The 14,301-nt window shown below is 49.2% G+C and overlaps 1 protein-coding gene across 3 annotated transcripts in view; it reads right to left on the bottom strand.

Annotated features, from left to right (window-relative positions):
* The window catches only part of KATNIP (katanin interacting protein), a 110,637-nt gene that overhangs the window by 81,208 nt on the left and 15,128 nt on the right, over positions 1 to 14,301 (bottom strand). For all 3 annotated transcript variants that reach the window (XM_072120797.1, XM_072120796.1, XM_072120795.1), the window contains exon 12: positions 1,926 to 1,995. In XM_072120797.1, the coding sequence (XP_071976898.1) occupies positions 1,926 to 1,995 (70 nt within the window). The remainder of the gene's footprint in view (positions 1 to 1,925; positions 1,996 to 14,301) is intronic.

Genomic DNA, 14,301 nt, shown 5'->3' on the forward strand with positions numbered 1-14,301 from the left:
GGAACAGAGTTGTGATGCCATTGTCCTATGTGTATACCTCTGGGGCAGAGGAGATTCTGCCTGTGCGACTCTAAACACACTGAATCTCCATTAGTCTCCAGCACCATAAAGGCAGAAGCGGCTGTCAGCATATTCTATTCCGGGCTGGATGTTTTCATACTTTTATGAGAATTGCTATCAGAGAAAGCCCTTGCTGTATAATAACCAGTCAGCATCTGCTGGGCAACCATTAGTCAAACTGCAGCCGACTAGAACACTAACTAAAAGGGATGACAATCCATTTCAGGTGAAAAATGGTCCGTTTCCCCCTTTTTTTTCACACCACAAAACTGACAGGCCATTGGTTATCCAGCACTTATATCTTATAACCAATTCATCTGTAAAACCCCAAAAGGCAATACACAATATTAATTCTAGCTTTCCGGCAAATAAAAATGTAAATCTTGAACATTGAAAAGTTTTCAGAAGAAGAAATAGCTTTTCTGTTTGTGCACAAATCCCCTATTTTTATAATTTCTGTTATATACACGCACAAATATTTTATATATATATATATATATATATATATATATATATATATACACACACACACACACACTGTACACACTCGAGCATAAGCCGAGTATTTCCCCACTTGGCTTATACTCGGGTATAAATAAAATAATAAACTGAGTACTCACCATTCTGACACCCTGGGCGGTTCCTCTTCTTTCTTCATGTGTGCAAGCTATATGCTACAGGGGGCAGCCTATACACTTCACGGGGCCGGCAAGCCACACACTTCACGGGGGCCGGCAAGCCACACACTTCACGGGGGCCGGCAAGCCACACACTTCACGGGGGCCGGCAAGCCATATAGTCTTGTGCCAGTTTATTCTCTTTATACTTATTTGTGTTTGTTTTTGTTCAATGTATGTGAAACCCTTTTCAGATGTATAACACTAAGGAATTAATGGTGATCTTATAATAATAATAATAATAATAATAATAATAATAATAATCAGAAACCTACTTTAATATCTGAAGAAGCCTATAGGGCTGTGTATTATAAAGAAATCTCACCAGGTGTCCTTTTTATTTCTGCTGTTCTTCCTTATTTAAGCAGTTTGTATAAATCAGCTTTCTGTCCTGTATCCACTGACAGCTAAGAGATAAAGGAACCTGGTAAAGTGTCTAACGACGTAACTTATTACAGACAGTCCCTGAATAGTTTAATCTCCTCAAAGAGCTGAATGATAAATATTCTCTAGGTATGGAAAGAGTTCATCATTTGCCTGCAAATCTCCTCGAGGTGGACATAACTCTGAATGCTTTCAGATGCACTGCTCACTACAGGACAAAGAATAGTAAAAAGGCACAGAGAAGCTGCTTTACCTAATGAAATTTATTACATTACAAGTTTCCTATCCTCACCTTCTCTATTCATTTCTGAAATTAAAGTTTCAAAGGTTTAGTTACACTTTATTTCAGGGTCACACAGCTTAATACATGGCTGACTTTTAGGTAAAAGAAAAGTTGTCTTTGAGACATTAAAGAGAACCTCTCACTATCCAAATGCAGCTAGACCTACAGGATGAGTAGAAGCTGAGAAGACTGATACATACATTTACTGAAAGCATCCAGTAAAGGACTCTTTATACATATCTCTTCGATGTTCAATAAAGTAACAATCTTACCCAAAATGGTGGAATTTAAAATGATAAAACTTGCGGTCAGTGCCAGCTCTTAGGGGGGGGGGGCAGGTAGGAAGGATTGTGAGATGAACTTATAACTGAACATTTGCAAAGTTTGCCATTGACCCGGTTATAAAGCAATGGTTGAGCATGCACCTCCTACTACTATGTGTGTAGTATGGGCAATGCTCATATATCACTCATATTCTATGCATTCATTGATCTGTACATCATGGAATTCACATTGCCTACCTTTGCATCACTTTCAGGAACTGGTTCGTCATCAATATTCTGGAGAACCTTCAATAATTTCTTCTGCTGACTGAATAGGAAGGTAAATAATATATTGTTATTATAATGTCAACTAAAGAAAAACACTGCTCACTGACTCCATGTATATCAGTCTTAAAGGGTTGCACCAAGTATTCCTGTTATGCCCTGTTCACAGGATAGATTATAGTCCAGCTCCTGGGATCCCTCCAATCACAAGAACGGCCCCCACTGTTCACAAGACCAAAAGTCCTATTCTCACTAACTGATGGGGCGGCAGGTCAGGCATACATCCTGCCGCTCCATTCAAAACTATGGGAGCATTGAATTGCAAATCACAGCACCTATTGCACAGAGGTTTTGCACACAGCGACGTCACAGCGGAGGGACAGTACACAGAACGACGTCACAGCGGAGGGATAGTACACAGAACGACGTCACAGCGGAGGGACAGTACACAGAACGACGTCACAGCGGAGGGACAGTATACACAGCGACGTCACAGCGGAGGGACAGTATACACAGCGACGTCACTGCGGAGGGACAGTATACACAGCGACGTCACTGCGGAGGGACAGTATACACAGCGACGTCACTGCGGAGGGACAGTATACACAGCGACGTCACTGCGGTGGGACAGTACACACAGCGACGTCACTGCGGAGGGACAGTACACACAGCGACGTCACAGCGGAGGGACAGTACACACAGCAACGTCACAGCGGAGGGACAGTACACACAGCAACGACACAGCGCAGCAACAGTACTCACAGTAACGTCACAGTAAGGGGACAGTACACACAGCAACAGCACAGTAAGGGGACAGTACACACAGCAACAGCACAGTAAGGGGACAGTACACACAGCGACGTCACAGCGGAGGGACAGTACACACAGCGACATCACAGCAGAGGGACAGTACACACAGCAACGTCACAGCGCAGTGGCAGTACACACAGCAACGTCACAGCGCAGGGACTGTACACACAGCAACCTCACAGCGCAGGGACTGTACACGCAGCAACGTCACAGCACAGGAACACTACACACAGCGACGTCACAGCGCGGGGACAGTACACACAGCGACGTCACAGTAAGAGAACAGTAAACACAACGACACAGCGCAGCAACAGTACTCACAGCAACATCACAGCGCAAGGACAGTACACACAGTAACGTCACAGTAAGGGGACAGTACATACAGCAACATCACAGTAAGGGGACAGTACACACAGCAACAGCACAGGGCAGGGACAGTACACACAGCGACATCATAGTAAGGGGACAGTACACACAGCAACAGCACAGGGCAGGGACAGTACACACAGCAACGTCACAGCGCAGGGACAGTATACGCAGCAACGTCACAGTAAGGGGACAGTACACACAGCAACGTCACAGCGCAGGGACAGTATACACAGCAACGTCACAGTAAGGGGACAGTACACACAGCGACATCACAGTAAGGGGACAGTACACACAGCAACAGCACAGGGCAGGGACAGTACACACAGCGACATCACAGCAGAGGGACAGTATACACAGCAACAGCACAGGGCAGGGACAGTACACACAGCAACGTCACAGCGCAGGGACAGTACACACAGCAACGTCACAGTAAGGGGACAGTTCACACAGCAAAATCAAAGTAAGGGGATAGCACACAGCAACGTCACAGTGTGGCAATAGTACACACAGCAACGTCAAAGCACACACAGCAATGTCACAGTACGGGGACAGAACACACAGCTACGTCACAATACAATACATACAGTGATGTTACGGTACAATTATAATACTTAGTAATGTTACCGTACTAATAGCTACAGCAGAGGAATAATTTACACCAGTGGTTCTCAACCTGTGGGTCGGGACCCCAGCGGAGGTCAAACAACCAAAACCGGGGGTCACCTAAAGCCATCGGAGCTGCAACTTTACTGTGTTTTTACTGCAAGTTGCATGATTTGGGGTCACCACAGCATGAGGAACTGTATTGTGGGGTCACAGCATTAGAAAGGTTGAGAACCACTGATTTACACTATGATAATATACAAGTAGTTTAGGAAGAAGACAAACATTTCTGTAATAAGACGGTGTCCGGCCAGGTGACATTGTGCAGGCCTCCTCCATCACCTGCTTCTCATGACCGAGCTGCTATGGGCCCCCCGGTATGATGGACACCATGGAGACTGCTATACCTACTACCCTGGTAGTTATGCCCATGGCCATCTCTCACCAGCTCATGAGAAAACAGAGATAATAGTAGGAAATAATGCCATGAAATTCTTACTTTTCTTTTCTTTGTTGCTTATGCAACATCCCCCACCGGGGCCTAGCCCTTTGAGGTGCGGCCTGGAGACAGCCGGGGCCCGCGGTACCGGAGTGGCTGGTGGTTGCAGCCTAAGCACGCTATTGTCACGGTGCTTGGTACGGGGGGAACCGGAGGGCTGTCCTACAGCCTGGCAGGTCTCCAGCAGGGTGGTGTTGGCAAGAAAAGATGAGGGAGAGGCTACTATAGCGGATCTCCCTGGGGCAACCCCTTGATGTCCCGAGTATGAGTCTCTGGGTGATGGACAGGGTGCCGGTGATGAAGGCAGCCGTATTAGCAGGGACCAGACGGAGACAGAAGTTGAAGAAAACAACTTACAGTTCTTTATTTGAACCGGCAGGAACCGCAGCAACGTGCCTTTAACAGGTAGATGGAGTGCTGAGATGTGAGTTGGAGGGAGCCTCAGGAGATAGTTCACCAGCCTGGATGTAGAGGGCAGGCTGGGAGGCAGCGGTGTCCTGGTAGGAAGCTTCAGCTTGTCCTGTAGGGCTTCAGGTATCACCTTTAAAGTTAAGATGATACCCCTTTTCCTCACTACACTAACTCTAGTCTAATACTCCACTCTTCAGAGGCAGGGGCTAGGCTCTTCCTGCTCTGGTATGGGCTAGACTGAGATTTCTCAATCACTCACTGATCTCTAGGATTCTCCTACAACAGAATCTCTCTGAGAGAAGATCTCTCTCTAATTCCTTACTAGAATAATCTCCAGAACATTCCTGGCCAGGGGGTTTTATTACCTTCCTTTGGTCAGGTGGTGGCTGCTCCTCCAATCACATCTCAGCTTACAAAGGACAGGATGAAACACAGATCATTGGACAATAGCATCTTGCATCATACAAAATACTTAACTCCTGCCCTGCCAGGCAGGATTCACCACTGCAATACCCCTATGTCCTATCAGGACCATGTTGTGTAGTGTGATTACATGCAGGTGGGACGTATTCGCAAACCCTCCCTCGCCATTGCATCGGCGAGGGTGTTGCATACCCCGGGGGAAATTGAAAGAGCCGCCCTCGGCTAGACTACAGATGGTTTGAGGGGGCAGGGGTGGATAAAGGCACTTCTGGGACGTGCAGGCTATGTGAGGTGTAGGGACAAACCGCCCATGGTCCTGGAGACAGGCACCTGGGTTGGTGTCGGACTAAGACAAAACATGTAGCTGTATGACAGTTGGTCGCTGACGCCATTAAACCGAACTGTACAGTAGGAAAGGTGTGGTGTCATGTACTGTAATCCACTCCTTGCACCAAGGCCTGTATATTTGTTATATCAACACTTCTTCCCTGGCGGCAATTATATAGTGTGTATATCTGCATTGCGTTAGCATATGCGACACAAGTACCTCCTGACTGGCATCCTTACCCATGTATGAGTGGCATCCAGGTGCCAACTGTGTAACACCCCCGGTCCCCTAAGGACCTGCAGTTTACGGACTACCCCCATGTGCAAACCTCGGTTTGAGGGATCAGGTAGCGGTCAGTGCTTTACAAAAAGACGGTCCGACACAGCCACACTACAACCTAAAAAGCCTATGAAAGGGTTAATGCAGACTACTGGCATATATGACAGTGTGCAAACATTTGGTAAATTCACATTGGTTTAGAAGCCCAATGGGTACACATCTTAAAACGTTACAAATATTACAGAAGTAGATAGCCTACTCAGGGTAGCACGATAGCAAATGTCTCTTTTCCTGCAAAGAAAAGGCATGGAAGTGCAAACATAATGTCCATACCTAAAAGGAAGGCATTAAGTGCAATATAAAAATAAATAAAGTAGCAACTTTTCCTTGGAGTTGGCAAAAGTCTCACAGAAGGTCTTTAATAGCAAAGTCCATCTCCTGGGTACAGCCCTTGATGTGGGGAAAAGTGTACTAAAGAAACAAAGGGTCTCCTCTTTGTGTAGAGGGACAGAGTCCTTTGAAGAAAGAATCTTTCCTTTGGCAGAGGAAGGGGTGCTATCATAGCACAAGACAATATATAATCTCTGGACTGAGATAAATAAGGATGAGAGTCTCAGGAAAGTCTCTGGCTCTTTAGGGAAAGGACAGAAATAAATATACAATATGTACATAGTACAGTACCTGAAGTGGGCTACAGCCCTTCAGGGGTTACTCTGCATCTTCTTCGGTGGTAAGTACTTCGGTGTCAGAAAAACGTACCTGCCTCCTCCTTCTGTGTGACACCAGCTGATACTCCTGCAGGTACGCAGGAGCTTTACCTTTTGTCTCCCTTTGAGACCTCCGCAGTTCCGGCTGGGAGAAGATAACAATCTCCTCATCGTCCTCCTCTGATTCAGGCGCTGGAGTCGGAGTCTCAGCTGGCTCTGATGTTTCAGGGGTTGCAGACAGTGGAGCCGGATCATCCTCCACAGGCAGCAGTATTGGAGACTGCGGTGGGGATGATGGTCTCTCCGAGGTACCTCTTACTGGAGTGGAAACAAAACAGAATTGAGGCACAGTCACAAGTTCCAAGAAACTGGGGGTAGGTGAACACAAGGAGGTCTGTAAGTTGGGGGTCGAGGTGAGAGGTGTGGACATAGGGGCAAAAGGACGAAGACATCTCTTCAGCCGGTTCCTATGTACCCGGAGTAGTGGACGGTCTCCTCTTGAAATCTCGTAGACTTCAGGGGAGAGACTGTCCCTAACTAGGTATGGCTCACGCTCCCAACGCCCATCTAGCTTACTGGTAGGATGGTTGTTGCGCAGCCACACTCGATCTCCTGGGGCAAAAGGCTCAGCACAGGCATTACGATCAAAGTCCCTTTTTTGTTTCTCCCGGGCCTCTTCTAACCACAGATCCACAATTTCTCTGGCATCCGCCAGGCGCCTCTGGTGTTCGTGAACACAGTCAGTCTGGGGGAGTAAAGACTGGGAATCAGGGGACTCCATGTCCCAGGTCATATCCGCAGGGAGATGGCCGTGCCTCCCGAACATCAGATAATACGGGGTGTACCCTGTGGAGCAATGAGTGGTATTGTTGTACAGGTACACTAATTCGGGCAACAGTTTTGGCCAGTCAGCCCTTTTTGCAGGGGTCAGAGTCCTCAGCATATTGATTAGAGTCTGGTTCATCTTTTCACAAAGCCCGTTGCCTTGGGGATGATAGGCTGTGGTCCTCAGCTTCTTGCAGCCATATAGAGTGCACAGCTCCTGGAAGACTTGGGACTCAAATGCTGTTCCTTGGTCTGTAAGGATCTGGTCCGGACAGCCATAGGGGAGGATGAAGCTCTTCCACAGGGCCGCTGCGGTGGTCCTTGCAGACAGATCTCTGACAGGTACTGCAACCACAAATTTGGTACAGTGGTCGATGATCGTAAGAGCATAACTGTGACCGGATCTGCTGGGCTCCAACTTCACGTGGTCCAATGCCAGGATCTCCAAGGGCCGTTGGCTCACAATGGGACGTAGAGGGGCCCTTTGATTGTGTCGCTCTCCTCGAGCGATGGCGCAGGCTGGGCATTCTCGACACCAGGCTTCAATGTCGGACTTCATGTTGACCCAGTAGAATCGCCTTCGGAGGGTGGCTTCAGTCTTCTGAGCGCCAAAGTGTCCGGACTGGTCATGGTACATTTCCAGTACTATCTTGGCGTCCCTCCTGGGAATCACAATCTGGTATAGCCGGTCATAAGTGATAGGGTCCAGAGTTCTTCTCTTTAGCAGACCCTGGTGCATGCTCAGAGTCTTTCTCTGGCGCCACAATTGAGACAGTTCTCCATCAGCTCTTCTGCGCCGGATTCTTTCAGGCACTCGCCCACTAGAGAGATAGTCCATTACTTCTCCTATGGCACGGCTACCAGCCTGAAGACTCATCCAGAGGTCCTTTTCCGCAGGGGGCTCTGACTCTTCTTGAGGAGTAGCTGGCGCTGCCTCTGTCGGTAGGGAGTAAACTCTCTGGGCATCTTGACGCACAAACCGGGCATAGAATGCTGGCATCTCGACATCTTCCCACTGAGCATCCGTGGAGGGTCCTTCCCACTGGTCAGGGAGACGGGACAGAGCGTCGGCGTTGTCATTGGTCTTACCAGCCCGGAACATGATGGTAAAGTTGAAATTGGCAAGTCTGGAGGCCCACAGTTGTTCCAGTGCTCCAAGACGCGCGGTGTTCAGATGCGCCAAAGGATTATTGTCTGTAAAGACAGTGAAAGATGATGCAGCTAGGTAGTCCTTGAACTTTTCGGTCACAGCCCAGACTAACGCCAGAAACTGCAACTTGAAGGAACTGTAGTTCTGGTCGTTTTGCTCCGGCTCTCGGAGGGAACGGCTGGCGTAGGCTATGACCCTTTCAGTTCCGTTTTGGAGCTGGGATAATACCGCCCCTAGACCTTGCTTGCTGGCATCAGTGTATAGGGTGAAAGGCAGACTATAGTCTGGATATCCCAACACCGGAGGCTCAGTCAACCGTTGCTTGAGCATCTGGAAGGCAGCTTCTCGTTCGGCCGTCCACTCAATGGCTACTCGGGAACGTTGGCTCTCTTTTGGCAGGCCCCTTAGAAGCTCTTGCAGGGGAGCGCCAGCTGGGCAAACTTCGGGATGAAACGCCTGTAGTAACTGGCAAATCCCAAGAAGCTTTTGATGTCCCGTACGGTTGATGGGGTAGGCCAGTCGTAGACAGCTGCAATCTTCTCTGGATCTGGCTCAATTCCATGAGCGCTCACCACATGTCCCAGGTACTTGACGCTAGGTTGTAGCAGGTGGCACTTGGATGGTTCGACCTTCAACCCATGTTGGGTCAGGATTTGGAAGACTTCAGCCAGATGGTGGAGGTGGTCTTCATAAGTCTTGGAGTAGATGATGATGTCGGCCAAATATAGCAGGACGGTCTCGAAGTTGCGATGACCCAAACATCTCTCCATCAGCCGTTGAAATGTGCCTGGGGCGTTGCATAGCCCGAATGGCATGTTGTTGAACTCAAACAGGCCCATTGGGGTGGTGAAAGCAGTCTCTCTGTCTTCCGGCGCCATGGCCACTTGCCAGTAGCCACTGGTCAGGTCCAGGGTAGAGAAGTAGGCAGCTGACCCTAGGGCTGCGAGGGATTCCTCGATTCGAGGCAGAGGATAGGCGTCCTTGTGGGTGATATTGTTGATCTTCCTATAGTCAACACAGAATCGAAGGGTTCCATCCTTTTTCTTCACAAGGACCAGCGGGGCAGCCCACGGGCTGTGACTCTCCCGGATAACGTTGGCTGTCTTCATCTTTTGTACCAGCTTTTTCACCTCTTTGTAGCGGGCTGGAGGTATGGGCCGGTATCGTTCCTTGATAGGAGGATGAGAGCCAGTAGGGATGGTGTGTTGGATCAGAGTAGTCTGCCCAAAATCCAGTGGGTGTTTGCTGAAGGCCTGGTGGTGCTTCATAACGACATCCAGGACACCTTGTACTTGGTCTGCAGGAGTAAAATCGTCGTCTCCAATATTGAGCTCAAGCCACCAGGATTGCTCGGCAGGCTCACCTTCAGCACTTTGCTTCACTTCCAACTGTTGGGAGGCAGACAGAGAGGTTTCCACCAAGTCTTCAGGATGCACGCTGAAGAGAGTGGCTACGGCTTGGTACTTTCTCAGATCCACTGGGGAGTCTCCCACATTTAGTAGTCGAATGGGTACTTGTCCTCGGGACACAGTGACTAGGCTCCTGGCGGCTAGAATGGGCAGGTCTTCATCAGCTGGTAGAGGTTCTACTATCGCCTGGTAGTCTTGACCTTGAACGCCCATGCAGGCTCGACACCATACTAGCGTCTCAGTCCCAGGTTGAAGGCGGACAGGTTGGGGATCCTTGATCTGGGCTCTGCAGATTTCACCATGAGGGCCAGCAAACTTCTGTTGCGCCGCTAGAACCTGCATAGTCTCCTGAATTACCTTCCGGGAACCGTTGGGCACTGTTGGCAGGGAGTCGTGGAGAGCCTTCAGCACTTCAGGGTAGCAGTTGCGGAGGACATTGGTACCCAGTACCAGGGAGAAGTTACCGTTTTCGGGCACACGTGTCACCACTACGCCCTGTCTGGTTAACTCAGTGTCTCCAATGGTTAGCGTGGGCTCCCAGTAGCCGCGGATGGGTACGGGTTTTCCGTTCGTAGCAATGATGTTCAAGTAAGCCTTTGTAGGCTGGACTAAGGATGCTCCTCTTCGGCATTTCTCGAAGGCAGCACTCCGGAGGGTGGTCACTTGAGAGCCGGTATCAATTAAGGCCGGTAGGGTAACTCTGTTGATGGTTACATGAACCATGGGGCGAGTCCCCACGAACCTGGGCATCCAGTTAGCATCTCGGGGACTTACAAGTTCTTACAAGGGTTTGTCGTTTAACTGACGACAATCATTCTCTTCATGCCCATATTTATGGCAGTAGCTGCACCGCTGGCGGGGTTTCTTCTGACTCCAGGTGCTTAACGACTTCGCTTCTTTTGGGCGCTGTTTAGTCGGAGATTCACGAGGAGTAGCTGACCGTACCGGGTTCTCTGGAGGTTTCCTCCTCATAGCGGAGACAGTTACTTCCAACTGGGTCAACCGATCGAGGATTTGATGCAGGGTGTCCGCCAGATTAGGGACCGGTCCTGTTATGCCAGTAACTTCCATAGCCGCAGGAGTAGGTGATGCTGACTGCATGGGATGGCAAGCGAGAGCAGATTCTTCCATTTCCACGGATTCAGGCTCTTTCTGCGGCCCAGTAGGTGGTCGGTCTCCTAATATGTCAATGGCAATTTCCTTAAACTCCAGGAAAGAGGCCTGGGCATGTTGGGAAGAGATGATCTTTATTTGACACCTTTGATTTTTATCAACAAGTCCATTAATAAATTGTTCCCTTAAGGTTTGATCCAAGGTTTCAGCGTCTTTGGGCTCAAGGCAGGTGATGGCCTTCCACGTCTCCTGTAGGGAGAGGGCAAAGTCTCGGAGGGACTCTTGGGGCTTCTGTCTTTTCCCGAAGAATTTCTGCTTCAACTCGGAGACAGTACACTTGTCAAAGGTGTTACGTAGCCTATCAAGAATCTGGACTACATTCTGACACTGTTCTCGGGGCCAAGACTTGACTTCCCGGAGAGTGGGTCCTTTCAACTGCCCGATGAGGATGCCCACTTTCTGTTCCTCTGTGAACGGGAGCAAGGCGAAGGTGGCTAACAACTTGTCCCTGAATTCAGGGAGAGTATGTGATTTTCCCTCGTAGTAGGGTAACCAGGGGGCCCCCAGATAGTAGGGCATAGTCAGAGGCATCATGGTGGGAGTCCCAGGAACACTAGCTGTAGCAGGGCTAAAGGGACTCTCTGGAGGACTTAACATGCTCCGGTACCCTGAGGAGGGACCAGGGGACGGGACTTGCTCCAGTCCCGTATCTTCGTCCTGGGCGGACATGACTGGCCTAGCTGAGGGAAGTCTGTAGGGTTACACACTGTCCGTTGCTAGGGGCGATGGCTAGAATGGTACGTGGGCACTTTAAGACACAGTCACTATTCCCTGGGAGGTGAGCCAATAACCTAGCGTCGGAAACAATCTCTACCCCCCTTTAACTTCCCCAGCGGTACTCACTCAGGATCAGCCGCGGTGACAGGACAGCTCCGGTGCACGAAGGTCTCCGTTCCCGATGTCCGGCAGGCAGCAGGGCTCGGTGATGCTCAGCGGTGTTCTCCAGTCGCAGGACACGTGCGCCGGAACTCCGGATGAGGCGCACACTGCTGGCAGGCTTCAGGCGCGGCCTGCGCCGAAATCCAAGATGGCCGATTAACCCTCTTCATTGCCGGCCGCACTCGCTCCAGCTCCTCCTCCACGGTAGTTCGCGCCACTCGCGCAGGGGGCGGAGCCTAGTGACGCCTCTGGAGTTCCCGCCAGTGAGGATTTGGCGGGCTTAAAATACTTGCTGCGCCACACGCCTCTGAGGTAAATGCTTCAGGCGCAGCAGCGCCGGATGTAGCAGAGCTGGTACAGTTCTTGCAGGGATTAACCTCTTGAGTGCTGGAGCAGAGCTCGACAGCACGTGGCAGCAGTAATAAAGTTCAATGTAGAAACACACAAATACTTGGGCCTAAACCCGGATGGCAGCAGGGTTAGGCAGCACAGTCTTTTTAATAAAGGAAAGTCTTTAATGCCGTAATAAGGCACAGAAGTATCAATCCTGTTCGTGACGCCACTTGCAACATCCCCCACCGGGGCCTAGCCCTTTGAGGTGCGGCCTGGAGACAGCCGGGGCCAGCAGTACCGGAGTGGCTGGCGGTTGCGGCCTAAGCACGCTATTGTCACGGTGCTTGGTACGGGGGGAACCGGAGGGCTGTCCTACAGCCTGGCAGGTCTCCAGCAGGGTGGTGTTGGCAAGAAAAGATGAGGGAGAGGCTACTGTAGCGGATCTCCCTGGGGCAACCTCTTGATGTCCCGAGTATGAGTCTCTGGGTGATGGACAGGGTGCCGGTGATGAAGGCAGCCGTATTAGCAGGGACCAGACGGAGACAGAAGTTGAAGAAAACAACTTACAGTTCTTTATTTGAACCGGCAGGAACCGCAGCAACGTGCCTTTAACAGGTAGATGGAGTGCTGAGATGTGAGTTGGAGGGAGCCTCAGGAGATAGTTCACCAGCCTGGATGTAGAGGGCAGGCTGGGAGGCAGCTGTGTCCTGGTAGGAAGCTTCAGCTTGTCCTGTAGGGCTTCAGGTATCACCTTTAAAGTTAAGATGATACCCCTTTTCCTCACTACACTAACTCTAGTCTTATACTCCACTCTTCAGAGGCAGGGGCTAGGCTCTTCCTGCTCTGGTATGGGCTAGACTGAGATTTCTCAATCACTCACTGATCTCTAGGATTCTCCTACAACAGAATCTCTCTGAGAGAAGATCTCTCTCTAATTCCTTACTAGAATAATCTCCAGAACATTCCTGGCCAGGGGGTTTTATTACCTTCCTTTGGTCAGGTGGTGGCTGCTCCTCCAATCACATCTCAGCTTACAAAGGACAGGATGAAACACAGATCATTGGACAATAGCATCTTGCATCATACAAAATACTTAACTCCTGCCCTGCCAGGCAGGATTCACCACTGCAATACCCCTATGTCCTATCAGGACCATGTTGTGTAGTGTGATTACATGCAGGTGGGACGTATTCGCAAACCCTCCCTCGCCATTGCATCGGCGAGGGTGTTGCACTTAGAAATGCACGCTCCTGGTATAATGTATAATGTGCTAAACACAAGGGCATCCGATTGTTGGAAATTGTAATGACAGAAGAAAGCGCAGATGGAAACTTTGGATTGATCCATTACATTTCCTATAGACCTGTGAAAGTCCCTGAGTATTCTGTTGTCTATGGCTCCTACGTGAGAAACAGATGCCAGTACAGCGCCCAGAGGGGCCATCATCAGGCTTTCTACAGACCCTGAAGGCAAATAAACCTCCAATGCTGTCCATTTACATCTTATATTCAAAAAGATATAATCGGAATTCAATGCAAGTGGAGAACAAACCAGTCACCTCTTCTAGGAAAGGAAAATGTATAGCAACTTCACCTATACTGTATCATTCTGTAACTTACACCTGCTACTTCTGTAATATACATTATAATCTACATACACTCTATAGCCATCTAATGTATAATCTTCAAATTTTCACTTTATATCATTTTTCCTATGCCATATAATCCAACATAAACCTTCAAAGACAACAGATCCATGAGAATTAGGTTCACCAAGGTAAGGGTTAGATACTGGCCACCCAGTGGTGGGGATGTGTAATGCAGCAGCTGAGGAGGCATTCTAGCATATCGTCATAATATACTGAATACACAATTGCAGTCCTTAACTAAACTCCATCGGGGTAAGAGGGGACACATCTGTTCTTGGACATTGCAGTTTATCTCTAAAACCTCTTAAGGAGAAAGTGCTGGTAGTTGTAGTAATAACAGGACCGTTATTTTACCCTTTCCGACACACTACTGTAATTTGACATAACTTTGCAATTACGCCCATTCTTTTCCCTAGGAGTCTTACATTTTTTCGGCTTTACTGAAAACTTTACCAAGGGAGAAAAGTAAATGTTACGGACAACCAAGAATCTGAAAGATAGTT

This window comes from Engystomops pustulosus, chromosome 8 (genome assembly GCF_040894005.1).
Source record: "Engystomops pustulosus chromosome 8, aEngPut4.maternal, whole genome shotgun sequence".
In the NCBI taxonomy this organism is placed as follows: domain Eukaryota; kingdom Metazoa; phylum Chordata; class Amphibia; order Anura; family Leptodactylidae; genus Engystomops; species Engystomops pustulosus.